The sequence below is a fragment of the Rhododendron vialii genome, chromosome 12a, assembly GCF_030253575.1.
Source record: "Rhododendron vialii isolate Sample 1 chromosome 12a, ASM3025357v1".
Lineage (NCBI taxonomy): Eukaryota > Viridiplantae > Streptophyta > Magnoliopsida > Ericales > Ericaceae > Rhododendron > Rhododendron vialii.
Genome location: NC_080568.1, coordinates 28,503,934 through 28,521,224, shown reverse-complemented (window position 1 = coordinate 28,521,224; position 17,291 = coordinate 28,503,934). Strand labels below are relative to the sequence as shown.

At 38.9% G+C, this 17,291-nt stretch overlaps 1 protein-coding gene across 1 annotated transcript; it reads left to right on the top strand.

Moving 5' to 3' along the window:
* The first annotated feature begins 9,025 nt into the window (after positions 1 to 9,025).
* On the top strand, positions 9,026 to 13,064 carry LOC131311209 (transcription factor MYB1R1-like). The gene is made up of 3 exons (XM_058338555.1): positions 9,026 to 9,398; positions 11,246 to 11,454; positions 12,279 to 13,064. Exons 1-3 carry the CDS (start codon positions 9,149 to 9,151, stop codon positions 12,705 to 12,707), a joined length of 888 nt encoding a protein of 295 aa, XP_058194538.1. The 5' UTR covers positions 9,026 to 9,148; the 3' UTR covers positions 12,708 to 13,064.
* Positions 13,065 to 17,291: the final 4,227 nt, after the last annotated feature.

Sequence of the window (17,291 nt, the reverse complement as noted above, 5' to 3'; positions counted from 1 at the left end):
TAAAAACACATATCAATTTGTTGCTTTAGACAGTCTAATATTTCGTTCAATTGCTTATATAAATTCTTAAAACACAGGCATACAGAAAAATGCCACCAAACAAATTCTATACTTTAGGGAGTTAACCGGTATTTGCTCTGTTGTTATTTTTTCCAAAGATTGGATGAGCAAGAGTTAGGTGGGGAATTTATGATAGATTAGGTTTCATCGTGGATAATGATATCTTAAGGCAAATAGAATGAGATTTTACAAATTATTTTTTGAACAAAAGATCTTACAATTAGGTACTATACCATACTATAAGTTTTCCGCGCACGGTTCGAGGGAGGTGTAAGATGGGTATGGCGGATTGGGAGATGCTGTCAAGCACCCGTGCTTAACAGCGGTGCCGAGTGCATCTGAACCATTGACTGCACGTCTGGACAGTCCAGATGCGCTCGGCACCGGGGACCTGTTTGGCAGCGTTTCGAGTCCGGGTGTGGCTATATAATTGGTTGTTGTCCTTGTTTGGATTTCGATCCATCGCCATAGAAGTGGGGTCGGCTCCTATATATCCAATTCCATATGATCCAGTTTGGTCTAGTTTTTTTATTTATTTGCATGCTATGTACGGCCCACCTTGATGATCCAAACCATTCATTTCATAGAGCTCGTCAAAATGGGTAACTGCCATAGAATTGTCTTGATCCGAGTTGTATTGATTCATGATCGAAGCACATTATTACTACTTGCAACAATTGGGTTCTTATCCAGTGTGTCTAAACACCATTTTTACATAAAACCTATCAAGGACCAATACAAATCCGATCAAGACGATTTCTTCCCCACCAGCTCTTCAATATGCGCCTCAAGGAAGGAGCTGAAAGGCTACTTCTGGCCAGCTCATCTACGGCTCTCTCCTCTGAGTCCGCGCTGCTCTTTCGTTTTGCCCAGCTCTACAATATGAGTGTTTCGGATCATCAATGTGGGCCCTACATGGCCCGCAAATCAAAAAAACTGGACCGACCATAGGAAACTGGATAGGAACTGACCCCAACAGAAGTATACATCACAAAAAGCTAAACAAAGTTTATGTGATTAGATCTATGGACAAAAGAAAATTTCATGACATTAATTGAGCTACAAAGATACTACTCCTACTAGAAGAATACCAACCGACCAAAGCCTCCCTCACCAAAAGCCCTTTGCCAAAAAGGCTTCAACTTTTTTAAATTTCTTTTATAGTGCCCCTCCAGCGGGACCATGGACAGAACTTTAGGGCTCCATAGAAAATCAAAATCTTCGGCCCTAAGCAAACACCCATGAGTCCATGACCTACCGGACACTGCCACATTTTTAATGCAAGTCAGATAATGTGCGTGGGTACGTACACGTGAACAGAAGCAAGCGGGGGTGCATATTAGAGTGCGAAAGCTTCTTTTAAAAAACATACGTATGTACTAAATTACTATCAAAATTCGCGGGGAGAGTAAAAAACGGGAGCGTAATGTTGAGAATGAGAGCGAAGGATCCTACTGAAGAAGCGTAATGTTATGAATGAGAGCGATACTGAAGAAGCGTAATGTTATGAATGAGAGTGAAGGATCCTACTGAAGAATTACGTGACCTAAGTATCAATAACCAAAAACAGAAAGAGATTGATCTGAAAACAAAAGTAACTCTTGCCAATCCCAAAAAAAGGAAAACAAAGAACCTCAAAAGTTTGCCGTTCAAAAAAAAAAAAAAACCTCAAAAGTTTTAAAAGCATCTCAAGATGTCTTTTGCGCGCAACCTCCTTTTATTATTTGAAAGAAGCATTTTTAAATGTGAATTCGTGGAGATCCTTCAAGCATTTTACCCTTTAAATATTGTCTTATGCGTCTTAAATTGTGCCATTTATCAAAAAATATTCATGTAATATTATTTTGACAAAAAAAATGATAAGAAACATAAAATAGCGTTTGATGCATTTCTTAGAGACAGCGATCACATGTGGAAAAATAAATAATTACGGAGTGTTTGCCAACGACAGAAAGAACAAGTAAAAACATGCGTGAATGGTTGAAATCCGCATAAGAGAAAAAGAGTGTAATAAGTAATTCACGTAATTCTTCAGTAAGATTCTCCGCTCCCACTCACAAATTTTACTCAGTGCCTGTGCTCTCTGTTCTCTCTCTAAAGAATATTTATAGTTTGAGATATTTTTAAAAGACGATTTCACGGCTGCGCTCTCGCAAAGGCACGCGCAAGCACATTATGTGACCTAAGTAAGAAACTTCAAAAGATTAAAGAACATGTAAAGCAGTTACGATCAAAAGTTGTATGTGCATTATCAATGCAATCCATAAAATGCAGCCTTTAATAAGATAGTCCGGAAATGACCCCAAAACTTTACCTAATTTAGGCCCAATCGAGGCCCACCACTCAGCCACTTTCTCTCTCCCTCTCTACTCTCTCTAGGATGAGGCAGACAACAAACTTGTCTATCTCTGGGCTTGTTCTACCAAGTTGCACCCAACCAATAAAACCGATTCGTACTCGGTACCTTAGTCGCATAATCCTGAAGAATGCCCCCGGTTCCCGCTTTCAATCTTCACCATGCTTTTATGCTCTCGATTCTCTACCCTGACGGATAATTTGTGATATTTTTCAAAGACACATACGCTCGCGAATCATGTTTCTTAGCTTGTTACAACAAATACAGTGTCGAAAAGATTGGTCGGACCCTGAAATGAGATTCTTAGACTACTATATTTTTCAAAATAAATTAATCTTTTAAAAAGTTTATAAATGCGAATGAATTTCCTGATTTACGAAAATCTATTTATTTAATTCTTTTTAAGTTTTTATTGACAATCTTTTTAGGATGAAGAAATATCTGACTTTGCATTCTATCTTTTAGGTCTATGCTCTTTTTTTAAGTTTTTTTTAAAGCTAGTGTAAAGATAAATGTTAAATAAATCTGCAGAAACAAAGCCAAAATAATGAATCAAGAAGAGGATCTTAGAGCATCCACATCACACTCTTTACTCCATCCCTTGGGTTACACAAGAGAGGAAAGCCTCCATTTTTGGACCTGCATCACGCTCATTTCTTGGAAGCTTCACAATCAAATTGCTACAGTAACTTGTCAACATAGACGAGCCACTGTTCACTCATGTCCAGTTCTTTTATTATTTCCCAATCTCTTTATGTACTCCATCGACATATCTCTCTCCTCCAATCTTCCATGAACCCAACTGATCTTGTGTCATCTTCTAATCAAAGGCCTCTCTGCCGACGATGAGGGTGCCGGCAACAACGAGGATCTAGTCAGTGGTCGGGTCAGAGTTGTGGGCATGGATCGCGAAGGTCTTGGAAGTTGATCGGGAGAGAGAGAGAGAAGGGTTTCAATCTTCAACACAAAGGGGCTTGTGGAAGTGGTTTGGATTTAGAAGGAAAGTGGTTTGGGTTGAGTTCAATGAATATCAAAGACAGAGAGTAAAGTTCTAGGGGGAGAGGTTTTTGTTTGATATTTGCAGCCTTTTTTTTTTAGAATAAAGAAATAATATATTTTAATGAGATAATTTTAATATAGAGTATTTTAATGAGATAGTTTTAATATAGAGAGTCTGATGCAATAAATATTTTAAAAGTGAATAGTTAAAGTAATAAAGTGGCTTTTTCCTCTCTAATTTGGTCCAAAATTTAGAAAGACAAGTCCGGATGCCTTTAAAAATCAACACTTGCAACTAAAGTATGAAAAGGATCTCGAAATTCATTGGACGAAAAGAGAATATGCTTTTAGTTGAGGGTCCATTCTCTAATAAACCAATGACCGTCCACTTGTTCCCACCACAAGCCAAATATAATTGTTTTTGTTAACCAATGCTTTCTAAGAAGACTTGGAATATTTTTTAGAAGCTTAAATTATTTGAAATAGTTCTTTTTTTTCCCAATAGGATTTCATATGAAATAATTAATGCTTGCAAGTTGGTGGAGTAAAAACTTGGGGAAGTTGCTAAATGGTGTAGTATTTTCAGGTTTAAGTGCATGAACATCTTTTTGCCCTATAATTTAGGCGTTTGGATTAGTCAAACAAATTCATGAAGATATTTCCTTCTTTGTTTTTCAAGATAAGTGTATCTCAATCTCGCCACTTTAAGAAATTTCGTCATCGAATTTTGTCGTTAATGTGAAGACCTAAAAAAACACAATACTTGTGGAAACTCCATATCGAACCCAAAATCAATTAGTAGTAATTAGTGGAGAGGCCCCAACATTTGTATTAGGTGATCACGTGTTTCATTCCCAAGCAATGTAAGACTAATATTCCTTAGCACCATCCCTCATATGCAATCGCGTTTGAGCCTGAGGTCTGTCATTTGTAATATCTTTTTGAGTTTATCATTGTGTAGCCTTTTTTTATTGGATTTGTAATCGTGTAGCGTTGGTTGTAAAATTTCAAAATGTGGAATGGAATGAGCCCCGCACTGATATCATACGAAACTCTATATCCAACCAAAAATCAATTACTCCGTAGTATTGAATAAAGAAGTTGCAATATTATATTAAATAATCACACATTTCATTCCTGAGCAATATAAAACTATAATATTCCTTAACTATATTGGCCACAAACTCCGCTCCACGCTCTAACAAAACACTTCTTATAATCTCATATTGTGAAGTGTGAACACTCACTAGTCCATCTAACAAAACACTTCTTATAATCTCATATTGTGAAGTGTGAACACTCACTAGTCCCATGGAATGACCAAGATTGTGCAGAAATGCTACACACACATACAATCTGTGCACAGATTGTGCACAGATTTTGTTGTGGGGCCCACCACGGGTCCCACACAAATCATCCGAGCCGTTCATTAAATGTAAAATATTTTTTCAAGGGTCCCCGTAAAAAATAATCTCAATCCAATACCTATAGATGCTCGATCCAATCGTATAACTTTTCATTATCCGAAAATCTGAATGAAAAGTTAGATGGTTGGATGAAGCACCTATAGGTATTGGATTGAGCTTATTTTTTACGGGGACCCTTGAAAAAATGTTTTACATTTAATGAACGGCTTGGATGATTTATGTGGGACCCGTGGTGGGCCCCACAACGAAATCTGTGCATAATCTGTGCACAAAAATCTGTACGGGTAGCAGGACTCAAGATTGTGTTCGTTTTGAGAAATGCTAGGTGCAAAAAAAATGGACAAAGAAAATACCCTTAAAGTGTAAATGAACGGTTTAGATGCACTGCATAGTGAATCTGAGCTGTTCATGTACACTTTAAGGGTATTTTCTTTGCCCATTTTCTTTGTCCTTAACACTCCTCGTTCGTTTTGGACTTATAAAATCAACATCTCTCTTCGAGCACAAACCCCAATAAATCTTTTACTTCAATTATTACTTTTATTTCTTTATCTCTCCACACTAGGGGTGTACACAGTCCGAATTGGTTCGGTTCTCTAGAAAACCAATAACCGGACCATTTCAAACGGTTCTAGAAAATTGAGAACCAGAACCTAACCAATATATGCATAGAACCGAACCAGAACCAAACCGCAACACCGGTCCGGTTTTGGTTTGGTTCCGGTTCCATCCAATAAGCATCTAAACACTTATTCACAAAATATGAACTCATAAAATTAAAGAAATAGGAATATAATCTGCTAGAATAGGAAATGAAGAAAGAAAATAAAAGTTTTCCTAACAAATGAGATTTCATCTCTATATAAATTAGTTTAGCAAGGAAAAGATTAACCCACCAAATTTAAATACATATTTAATTACACACATATGTCTTTCTATATTTATGTTAGTTTTAAACGGTCCGGTTCGGTTCTAACCACGGTTCATTAATTGACAACCAGTAATCAAACCAAAATTAACAGTTTTTATTATTTGGGAACCGTAACGTAACCGTAGAACCGCAGAACCGGACCAAATAGGACGGTTCGGACCAGATCAGACCGATTTTACGGTTCGGACGGTTTTCTTGGACACTCCTACTCCACACTTCATTACCCCAAGGTCCCCAACCTCCTACTGTGAAGACCCAAATCTCCAAAGCCCAGAATAAGATAGTTTTTCATTCCTTGATTTGAAGGGAATATGGAATATTACATTGGTTCAATATATTAGAAAAAGGATAGATGTATTACCAAGCGAGAGGCATAACCAATCCGAAAGATGGGCTCTTTAAAGAATTGGGAATGGGGCTATGCAGTGGTGTACGCAGTACCGTGTTACGCACCTCTGAGCTGTCAGATCGTGCATTCAATGGCTTGGACCTCATCTCGGCAATGAACAGCTCTCAATTGTTGGTTGCCGAGATGAGATCCAAGCCGTCGAATGCACGATCCAACGGCTCGGAGATGCACATTACCAACCCAAAGTCCCTCTTTAAATATGTTATCCTGTTACATTTAATTACCAGATAAGAAGATTGTAAGCCAAATATTCAACGCACGAGTATTGTTTGTATAGTTATGCTGTCCCTTTACTATATTCTCTGCGTGATGAAAACTATTGCCAACAATTCACTGGACTGTCAATGGTGTTGAAATTAAATGATGAAAATCGTTAGTTGTTATGTGTGAAAATATAAATAAATAAATAAATGAGCATAAAAGTTTATAGTAATAATTTTGGCAGTAACTACTACGTTATCTTGACGAATGAGTGGATAGTTAATGACACAAACAGATCTACTGATATTGTGGGGGCGTGATTTCTTCGTGATCCTTCTTGTGTAGCTATTTGCGTGTGAGATAATGCCGGTCTTGATGTACCTGCAGAACCGGAGGGGGATGTTCCTCCGGGGAAAAGCTCCGACGAACTTGTCAATAGGTGGAGAGAAAAAGAAGTTAGTGAGAAAATATTCTGATAGAGAGAAGAGGGTGCTGTTGTGAGGATCTGCCCAGAGAGTTTCTCAGTGATAATGTTCCCCTATTTATAGGCAAAGGGATAGTGTGCTGAGCAAGTTGGTCTTACTTTCCACGCGTCGTGTTCTGCTTGGGTGGCGCCTTGCAGCAGGGCCATTTAATGAACACCACTCCCCAAGTTTTACAGAGCCACATGGGTCGATGTCAGAAAGGTCACATCATTCAGAGATGTCACTTCGAATATCAGAAATGACAGCTTACTTATCACAAGATATTTCTGGAAGGTCCTATAATCATTTGTACTCGGTGGAGTCCACTTATGACACACGAAGAATCTCCGAGCATATGATGGTTTTGCCGAAGAACAACATAGCCGAACAAAAGTACTCCCCGAGCGAACGCAAATATACTTACGTTCGGATAAGGCACACAACGTTCGGGAAAAATCCACGGGGATCCGTCTGTTCTTCGGATGACTGACGATGTAACAGGCCGAAGCCCACCGCCATCTACAGATGAACTGAGACAGCTGGACGTTGGGTCAAACAGCGTGATCCCTTATCTGCCCTACTGGACCTTATGAACCTTCGGATATTTCGGCCCCCTACAGATATATCTTTACTTTTCCGTTTCGAAGTAACGTAAACTCGAATAAGCTAGCTAATAGCAACCAATAATCGATAAGAAGATTCGAAATGTTACTTCGTTACAAGATTTTTTTTGAGAACTAATCGTCACATTCCACTAAATATTATATTGCACTTTTGGTCTTTATGATCCGAAAAAACATATAGTCATTTTATTTGTGCAAAAGTGTATCGAAAAATAATAAATGAAGGAACAATCGCTTTGGCATTAAAGAAAAGTGCAAAATGACGTTTTGTATTTTATATTTTTTTAATTATTGTAATTTTATTTTGATTAATATATTTATCCTTCTTTACTGTTCAAAAAAATAAATAAAGAAAGAAAAGTGCAAAAATCGTTTCACAAAGTAAAGTTAAAATCCGCGCCTGTATTTATTAGTTCCACTGCTTGTTTCCTTCAAATAAGCATAAATGCAGAAACTAGTTCGTTAAAAAGTCCAAAACAATCAAATAAGCCATGAGCAAAACTGTATACCCCCTTGGACTTCAAGTTGGTGCCGTGCACCTCCGAGCCGTCGGATCGTACATCTGACGGCTTAGATCTTATTTCGGCAATGAATGATTCTCATATACCCTTGGACTTCGGGTTGGTGCCGTGCGCCTCCGAGCTGTCGAATCGTGCATCCGATTGCTCGGAGGTGCTCAGAACGATGCTGCGTACACCACTGCACAGCACCATTCCCCATTAAAAAAAAAAAGGAGAAGAAGAAGAAGGAGGAGGAGGAGGATCTATGTCCAAAATCTATACCGCAAAAAATAAGTACTATCATTAGCCAAATAAATTTGGTTACATATCTTACTAGTAATTGTTGGGCCGGAGTGCTCCATAAATTTGGTTACATGATACTATTTTCTGCGATCACTCTAAAAATAAAAATAGACTTGCGGGTGCGATATCAAATCTTTAATTGAAGTATTTCCTAACACTAATTGATTTGAGGAGTGATGATGGAAAATCGATCCCACACTAAAGAACCTTCTTAATCGGGATTTTTGCACTGTATAAAAGATCTCATCGAGATCTTTCAAAACACCTTCTTAAAAAATAAGTACTTATTTCACATTTTCAAACTTAAAAATAGTGTAAATAAAAAATAATTTTTTAATTTTTTTTGCACAGTATAAAAGATCTCGATGAGATCTTTCAAATAAGATCCATATTGCATATTTTTAAATTTTAATAAATCTATTATTTTTGAGCTTGAAATTGCCTTCTTAAAAAATAACGACTTATTCTACGTTCCGGAACGGAGCCTAATGAAGTACTCCTTGGGAAATTAAAGCAAATAAAGGAACGTAAATCCAACGAGCCCTCATTAAAGAACCTTCTTAATCGGGATTTCAAGCCATGATCATCTGCTTTTATCCCTACCCTAGATGATAAGATTCTATCACAAATCCACACCACAATATCGTAAACAGTATATTAACCGTTCATCAACTGACACGTGCGAGTACACACCATATCCACATGGTCCCCGTTCACATCCCTCAACCTCTATATATATCCACCTAAATCGACTCAAATCCACTCGATCCATTCTCTCTCATCAACTCTCTCTCTCTCTCTCTCTCTTCAATTCTTCAACCCCCGTACGGGTTCCGGAGGAAGACCGATCGATCTACCACAGGACCGACGACTTCATGATGTCACGCGGCTGTCACGATTGTGATTGCGCCGTCTGTGATTGCGCCGTCGCGGGGTGCGGCGGCGAGATCGTGTTGTTCGGCGTGCGAGTGAAGGCGGACCCCATGAGGAAGTGCGTTAGCATGAATAATCTGTCGGATTACGAACGGCCTATGGAATCTTCTAACGCCGCTCCCGCCCCCGGTTCCGCCTCCGCCGACGAGGGCGGTCACCACCAGGGCTCCGTGAATCGCGAGCGTAAGCGAGGTTAGTTAGATCTCCAATCTATGATGGTTTGTATTTCGGTCAATTTGTTCATCTGGTTGGTTGTAGTTTTCGGACTTATAAGGGGTGCGTTTCGGCGATATTTTTTTTCTTCAGAGTAATGATAATGGTCAAATTGTTTTCACTAAATGATACTCCTAGCCTAGAAATTCGTGAAAATATGGGTTTAGTCCATATGGTAACGCACCCTTAATTTTGCTGAATAGGTTCGGAAAATAATTTCCCTTTTCATGGATGAATTGTTTTCAAGGATGTGGAAACCTTTTTGTTGGTTTTATGGGGGCCATTTTGGCTTATATTTTTGTTTTGGTATTTCTGCTCATTTTGGCTGAATTTTTTTTGTTAGATTGACATTAAATTTGTTGGCTAATCATTCCTCTCGTATGAAATAAATCTTAAATGTGAAAATTACGATCAAAAGAATTTTTTTTCACAAAAGACGAAAAGTTTGAAACAGTGTTATTGTCTTATCTGATGTTTTTTTTTTCGAATCTTGGTTTATATTTCTTGTACATTTCTGATTTTTCTTGTTCGACGAAGGTTTGATCCAAAAAAAATTGACGGAAAAGAAAATGAAAGTAAAGAATACCGAGTCCCAATGTTTTAAAAGGCAATTCTGGGGCTCGCCCTGAGGCAGGGCACAACAAAAACGCCTCAGGCGTTGATTTTTACGCAGAGTTCATAGAGGTGTTCGCCCATCCGTCTAAAGCCGCTTTTCACGCCTTCTTCGCGCAGATGATGTAGGCGAACACATCAGAAGAGTGCTTTTAAAAATTGGATATTTTAATGTTCTACGTGTTTATGTTTTAACATGCTTTTTGTGAATTTTATCTACTATTTTCTTGTTTTTTGTTATGTACCTTTGTATGGTGCAAAAATTATCCCCTCTTTCTATGGTATTTTTAATTTAATTTAATTTTTTATAAATTAAAATTGTAAAGGCTTACGCCCCAAATCCTTGAGACTTATGCGAAAATTGAATCCGGAAAAACATAATTTAAAAATGCAAGTGAAAATGGTCTCTCTGTGTGAGTGTGGAGAAGGTTAATAATCTCATAAGAAGGCCGAGTTTGCGAATCCAAAGATTTGTTGTCAAAATTGTTTGTTTTCTTTTCATTGAAGAGGGCTGATGTGTTTTTGATCTTGGAACTTCAGTCTATGAACTTTTTGTTACACGGTCTTGAGTAAACTAAACCCCAAAAGCTAGCTCATGAAATCTCACACTTATATACTTCATATTGCTTTGGTGCCCAAGCGATGTGGGTCTTGCGTCACAAAGATGGGGTTGAGTTCTACCTAAGATCGTGTAACTTGGTATAAGAGCCGGGTATGCCAAGGATTGGTAGGGTGCGTGTCCCTGGCCTGGCCCTGCATGTGGCAGGTGCTGCCGAGTGAGCATGCTAGGCGCTAGGCGTGAGGGAGGGTGTGAAACGAAGTCCCACATCACTTGGGTATCTAAGTAATATGAAGAATATGAGCATGAGGACATTCTCACTTCAATTTCTAGCTTTTGGGATTGATTCTACCCAAGACCGTATAACACTTATATGTGTTCATTTTCTGACTGTTTTCAAGGGTATAAAAACAATTTTTTGGATGATATCTAAATATGTGTTGTTTTTTTCTCTCTAAAAAAGTAGTTTAAAAAGTAGTTAACCAAACTGGGTTTGTTATTAGAATGTGTCTTTTTGTGTGTTGAGAAAGTTATTAATCTCAGAACAGCGCTTAATTTACGCAAAGATTTGTTGTTAAAATTATTTGTCCTGTTTCCATTGGAATTTTGGTGTGCGAAAGAAACTGATTTTTTGGTGATTTGTGGATTCGATTAGGTGTCCCGTGGACCGAGAAAGAGCACAAGTTGTTCCTCTTAGGACTGGAAAAAGTAGGCAAAGGGGACTGGAGAGGGATTTCAAGGAATTATGTGAAGACTCGTACGCCAACACAAGTGGCCAGCCACGCTCAGAAACACTTCCTCCGGCGGAACAATCACAACCGGCGTCGCCGTCGATCTAGCCTCTTTGATATCACAACTGATTCGGTAACTAGTTTCTCAAACATCAATACTATTGATTTCTTCAAATAGAGTTGTCTTTTTTGTTTCTCTAGTGTGTTATAGTTCCTTTATTACAAACTTACACTGATCATAGTTTGTTATCTTTTGGGAGCAACACAATTTAATTGATTCAGCTCTAACAAGAAAAAATACTGAGTACTAGGTCTCGATAAGCAATGTTGCATAGACGCTTCTATTTTACCCAAAGCACTCATGTCCGACGGATACAACATGGTAAGGTGGGTGATGTGTCACCCATAATCAAGTTAGAAAGTTGGATAATTCCATGTTTGAGATCTTTGAAAAAAGAAGCTCACATAAGCTAGAAAAAAAATTCTTTTACCTTTCACATGGATGGGTGAGAAATTCCGTGTTTTTCCTCTTTCTCATTTGGTTTGAAGTACTTTTCCAAGAATGACGTACATCATTTTGGTAATATTTTTTCATAAGTAACACAAATAAGCATGTAGGATGTGTTCCCGTATCCATACCATGCTGTTTGACATGCATTGCTGATTCGCCATGTCCTGATGTTTAATTTTAGGAAAAGAGGAAAAGAACGGTTGTGAAGGTTTGGCATTTTAGACCCGCATCTGCATCCACACTCGATAAAATGAGTGTGTATCTGATCAAACTATTATTAGGTCACTGCAAAAATAGAACGGCGATCTCACTTTCTTAAAGCAAGGAAAGTACTGAAGATCCTCAGATTAGCGAGGCCAAAGCTTTTTAGTTGTTCTGATAATTATCCTTCTTTACTCGTTGTTGGGGTTTATCTCTGAACATCTGTACATGGTGATTATTATTAGGTCACTGCAGTTCCAATGGAAGAAGAAAAGGTTCATCAAGAAAGCAAAACTCAATTGCTTCAGTCACGAACCCAGCCACTACCTCCACTACCGGCTTCCAATATCACTGGTTCTCGAGTGCTGCCTTTTCCTGTGTCTATGGGTCCCGTTTTAATACCAGTACAGATTGAGAATGCAACAGGAAACCTGACCCTAGGACACGTTAATGAAATGAATCATGAGCCGGTAATCCGTCCGATTAGTTTTTTTCCGATCCCCAATGCATCAACAGTCATACGTGCTAACGTAAATCAGACGTCGTCGGTGGATCCCTCACCATTGTCGCTCAAGCTGTCCTTGACACACGATCAGAATCAGCCGTCAAGGCATTCGTTGTGTCCGGTGATGCCAAGCTTCAACAAGGGGGATAGCATCATCAGTGTTTCATGATTAAGTATATCACATGAAAGAAAACTATGAAAACCATGAAGGATGGAAAGATCAGGTAATTAATGTGACTAGAGCCGATCCTTGGTGCTATACAGACCAAAAGCATTGTGATGCCTTATTGTCCTCTTTGTTTTGTGCTCTTTATCTCAAGATTCTTGTTTAGTAGTATATGTCTATTCATTTTTCTAGTTGTGGATACCTGAGAGCACTCAGGACCCTATAGTCTGCTGCTGTTCTGGGTATGTTTGGTCTGGTGGTTTTCATAGGGCCTTATTTCGGGAAAATATATAATGGGTCTACTAGTGGACAGTCATTGTATTACCATTTATGAAGGAATATTCGGGCTTTGTTGCTTTATTGTTTCTCTAGTGGACGTTTTGTTCTGGTGAATTTTGATGCAATTGCGGCAATGCTTGTAGTGGTGGGTCTCCGATGTCTAGTGGTGTGGGACTTCTGGCTTTTTTTGGTTGATTTGACAGAAATTTAGTTTGATTTATTCGGTTGCTTGACAGATCGGGGGCCCTGTGGCGTATAAAGTAATCTTAGCTGTTTAAAAGTGTTTTTAACTGTCCGGATATTAAAAAAATTCTTTTAGAGATTCTCTTCGATGGAAGAGTTTATTTTAAATCCGAACCGTTGAATGTTGAGATGGGCGGCTGTGATTACTCCTACACTCTGTAGCGAGTTTGCTCACTACAAGGGTTCCGATTCCGTTGTGGGAAGTTTGACGTGGAAGTCTTTTGCTAGTTAAACACGCAACATCAGTCTTCGCTTCTTCTTATTAAATTAAACCAACAGATTATTAGCACTTTCTTCGTCGCACGCTCATTCCTCCTTTCAACAGATACTAGACTTTCGTGGTAACTGGTAAGCAAGAGCTTGCAATGTACCGCAAGTCCTTTAGATCAAAGGTCTCTGATTTCCTTGGTATATGTAATGTGCAAGACTACATGAGAAATTAGGTCGCCAGTAGGGGTGCAACGAGCTGATCCTTGACCGAGATGCTCGCTAATAGTCAATAGTTACGAAAAGAAGCATTGAACATTACAAATAGGGCTGCAAACGAACCGAGCCGCTCGCGAGCAGCTCGCAGCTTGACTCGTTAGTGGCTCGTTCAATGGCTCGTTCAAGCTCGGCTCGGAAGTTAAATGAACAAGCTCGAGCCAATTTTTTCAGCTCGTTTTGTAAACGAGCCGAGCTCGAGCTAGGATAAGCTCGGCTCGAGTCGGCTCGCGAGCCGGGGTATATATACTTAAGTTTAGGATTTTTATTGTTATTTCATACTCTGTAATTTGTTTTTTCCGTTTTCACTTTCTAGTCAACCAAGGGAAGCGAGAGCCTACGCACACCAGTATACCTCCGCTCCATAGGAAAATGAAAGAAATATACCTTTCCAATCAAAATATTTTTAGTTGTATTAGGCCTATGCGAGGATATATATACATTTTTTGTTGGTTCGTTAAGGCTCGTGAACAAGCTCGAGCTCGAGTCAAGCCAAGGCCTGCTCGGCTCGAGCTCGACTCGTTAAGTTTTTACTGAGCTCGAGCTCGACTCGTTAAGTTTTTACTGAGCTCGAGCTCGTGTTCGTTAAAAACTTAATAAACAAGCTTGAACACCGTAAAACTCGGTTCGACTCAGCTCGTTTGCAGCTCTAATTACAAAGAGTCGATATCACTCGGAAAAAAAAAGAAGGAAAAAAACCCTCTTTGCCCATGTCAAAGGCGAGTACCGCATCTTCAATTCATCTGTAAAAACCTCCATTCAAGAACCTACCTGCCCATAATAACCCTTGTGTGGTTTGCTGGTTTATCGACGTAGAATTTGGTTGAACTCTAGTTCGAATCCTGAGTAGGGCCTTTCTGCACTCTGCACAAGGAACACCCACCACCGTTAGTGCTTAATTGGTGGGAGAGGAGCCGACCGGGAAGGCACTCCGATGGTTAAATAAGTAACTGGAGGTGAAAGAAGGTTAAGAAAGCTGTAGGGTTAGTATGAGTGGCATACCTCTTAGGGTTTAGGCTTTACCCTTGTAAGTCTAAAGGGTGCATGATTCATGCCACGAATGTCTCAACGGCCCACTACATCTTACCAAAAATGGGTACTTATGGAGTAAACATTGTTGGGCAAATCCTCCCTTATTGGTAGTAATCAGTTGAGGGATCTAACCAAAATTCATAGAGCGGCTCCGAAGTGAGTCCCACGAATCGTGGTGTACGTTTTAGTTTACATTAAATGGTGCATCCATAATTTTTTGGGAAAATAAAGGAAAATAGGTGGAGTGTGGAGTGCCTGGGTAGACTTTTACGTGGGTGGGTGGTGATTGGGCCGACTAGAGCATTTGGGCTCTCCACCTGTGGGGTTTGGGGGGCTTTTTCGCCAAGTATCAAAATGCTTTGGGTGTGCTTCACGACTTTAATTTCAAAATAAGTATTTATTTTTTAAATTAAATGTGATGTATGGTAAGAGAATAATTTATCTCATAGAGTGAAAAATAAATACTTACTCGCTCTGTCCCACTTTGTATGTTCCCTTTTTGAATTTGTAATGTCCCAAATCCTTTGTCCAATTTGAAATGACTCGTGTAAGTTCCTTTAATGCCCTTTCTCTTTTAAAATTGTTGCGAATGGAAAAATGTGCACTCTCATTTAATACTAAAAAGTGGGGTATTTTTGGAAATTCAAGAGTAATCATTGTGTCACCTAAAAAAGTTAGAATCTCAAAAATGAACAAACAAATTGAAACGGAAATATTAAAAAATAAAAACCTTAACGAAACGGTGCCTAATTAGGTTTGTAAAGTTAAAATGTTTTCCCGAGAATGAAAGCAATAGGGGGGCTGGGGGGGCTATTTTTGTCAAAATTTGGGGCCCAAACGAATGCAAAATTTGGTTAATGTGTTGCCATTTTCCTCCAAAAAGAACAATGTTTTAACAAGACTTCAGATTGTGTACCCTATGGCTATTATTGGATTTAGGGCTACAAAGGGCATTACGTGTCCAATTTTGATACCCACGTGAAACTGGCTATGAGATGAAGGTTGTATGCCAATTTTGTACCGACCTAATAATATGATGTGACCTATAGTTTGACCTGGGCCTAAAACCTATCGAAAATGACAGTAGATACATAAATGGATCAACTACAATTATTTCTTTTAATAAACGAATGTCCGGATTAATTTATGCGAGCATCGACTAATTCTGAATCTACGAAGTTAACGAACAGACAAACCCTTCAGTGACACCAAAGATTAGAATTTGGCCTCCAAATAGATCAACTACATGTGACTGGAAATAAATCTCTTCTCTCTCTCTCTTTCTCTCTCTCTGTAACATACGCTCTACCTTCTTTGTAAAAGTTCAACCGCGGCTAGGGTTTTTTCTGGGGGAGGGGGCCGCGTCCTTCATAACATGACTCGTTTTTACGAAAGTTGTTAGGTTCAGGTTACCCCACACCTCGATTAAATCCCGAGGTACCATTGAAGCCGGGAACATGGCTGGTTCCTTGTCATTGATCACTCTCACAAGCAGACCGACCCCAATGCCCTACACTCCCTGATTGCATGGACACAAATAAAGACCCATCTACAGGTTCAATGAATTTCTTATTGTAGGTAAGAATTTCTAAGCGGTCAAAATGAAATTCCATTGAATATATATTACCTTATACTATCAATAATTGAGGATCAACCTATACACATCAAGAGGGAATCTTGAGCCTGTCTCTTGCCACAGTTCATGGTTTGGGACTAGTTGTTGAAAAATATTGGAGAAAAATGAGAGAACTGGTTTGAATTCATTGTAAAACTTTCCAATTTCCCAAATTGTTCAAAACCATTTGAGACGTCTAGGCAATGGTTTGGCCTTTTAGAATACATTACTGGATTACATGATTAAATAGAAAGTGTATTCAAAAGCCACCTAAATATCACCTACCAAAAAGCATTTATAAATTATTATGTACTTCAGAGATCAAAATGAAGACAAAAAGAGGAAGGAGAGAGAGAGAGAGAGCCCTGTCCTGAAGCACATGGTGACAGAGACCTCAAGATGTTCGGTTGTTAGCCATATAAGAATGTAAAATGCATAGGCAAGGACTCTCTTTGGTTATTCTCTTCCAATCCCATATCACATCAAAACAGCCAGTAGGACGACACGTTTAAATTCAGATCAGGAAAGGAACTAAACAAAGAGAGAGTATCTGTACCATGTTTTCAAGTCCGATCTCAGTTACAAGATTGGTCCCTCCCGGGGCTCCGTTGCAAGTTTAGAATCTTTATGGTTACGCTCAGAAAAGGATTGCTACGCTTGGTTGCCCCTCGTTCACCCTTTTACCTGGGAAAAAAAGGGCATATACTAGTATACTTTGGCTTTGATGCCCTTCTTTTTTGCTTTAATTTGTTCAATTAAACAGGTTCATGATTTCTGCAAGGGAGAATATGAGATTGGATTATACTATAATTGTGATCTGGGGGATTATAAATGCAATACTTGGTGGAGGATTATATATTCTTCGGACAACCAATTGTATAAAGATCATCTACTGTCAATGATTTGGTCAAAAGATCTACTGAATGATTTTGAAC

Bases quoted from the DNA above. Each gene is read 5' to 3' on its own strand.
- LOC131311209 (XM_058338555.1), top strand. From the start codon at position 9,149: ATGATGTCACGCGGCTGTCACGATTGTGATTGCGCCGTCTGTGATTGC. The intron at 9,399-11,245 runs GTTAGTTAGATC...GGATTCGATTAG, and splicing joins GAATCGCGAGCGTAAGCGAG to GTGTCCCGTGGACCGAGAAA. The intron at 11,455-12,278 runs GTAACTAGTTTC...GATTATTATTAG, and splicing joins TTGATATCACAACTGATTCG to GTCACTGCAGTTCCAATGGA.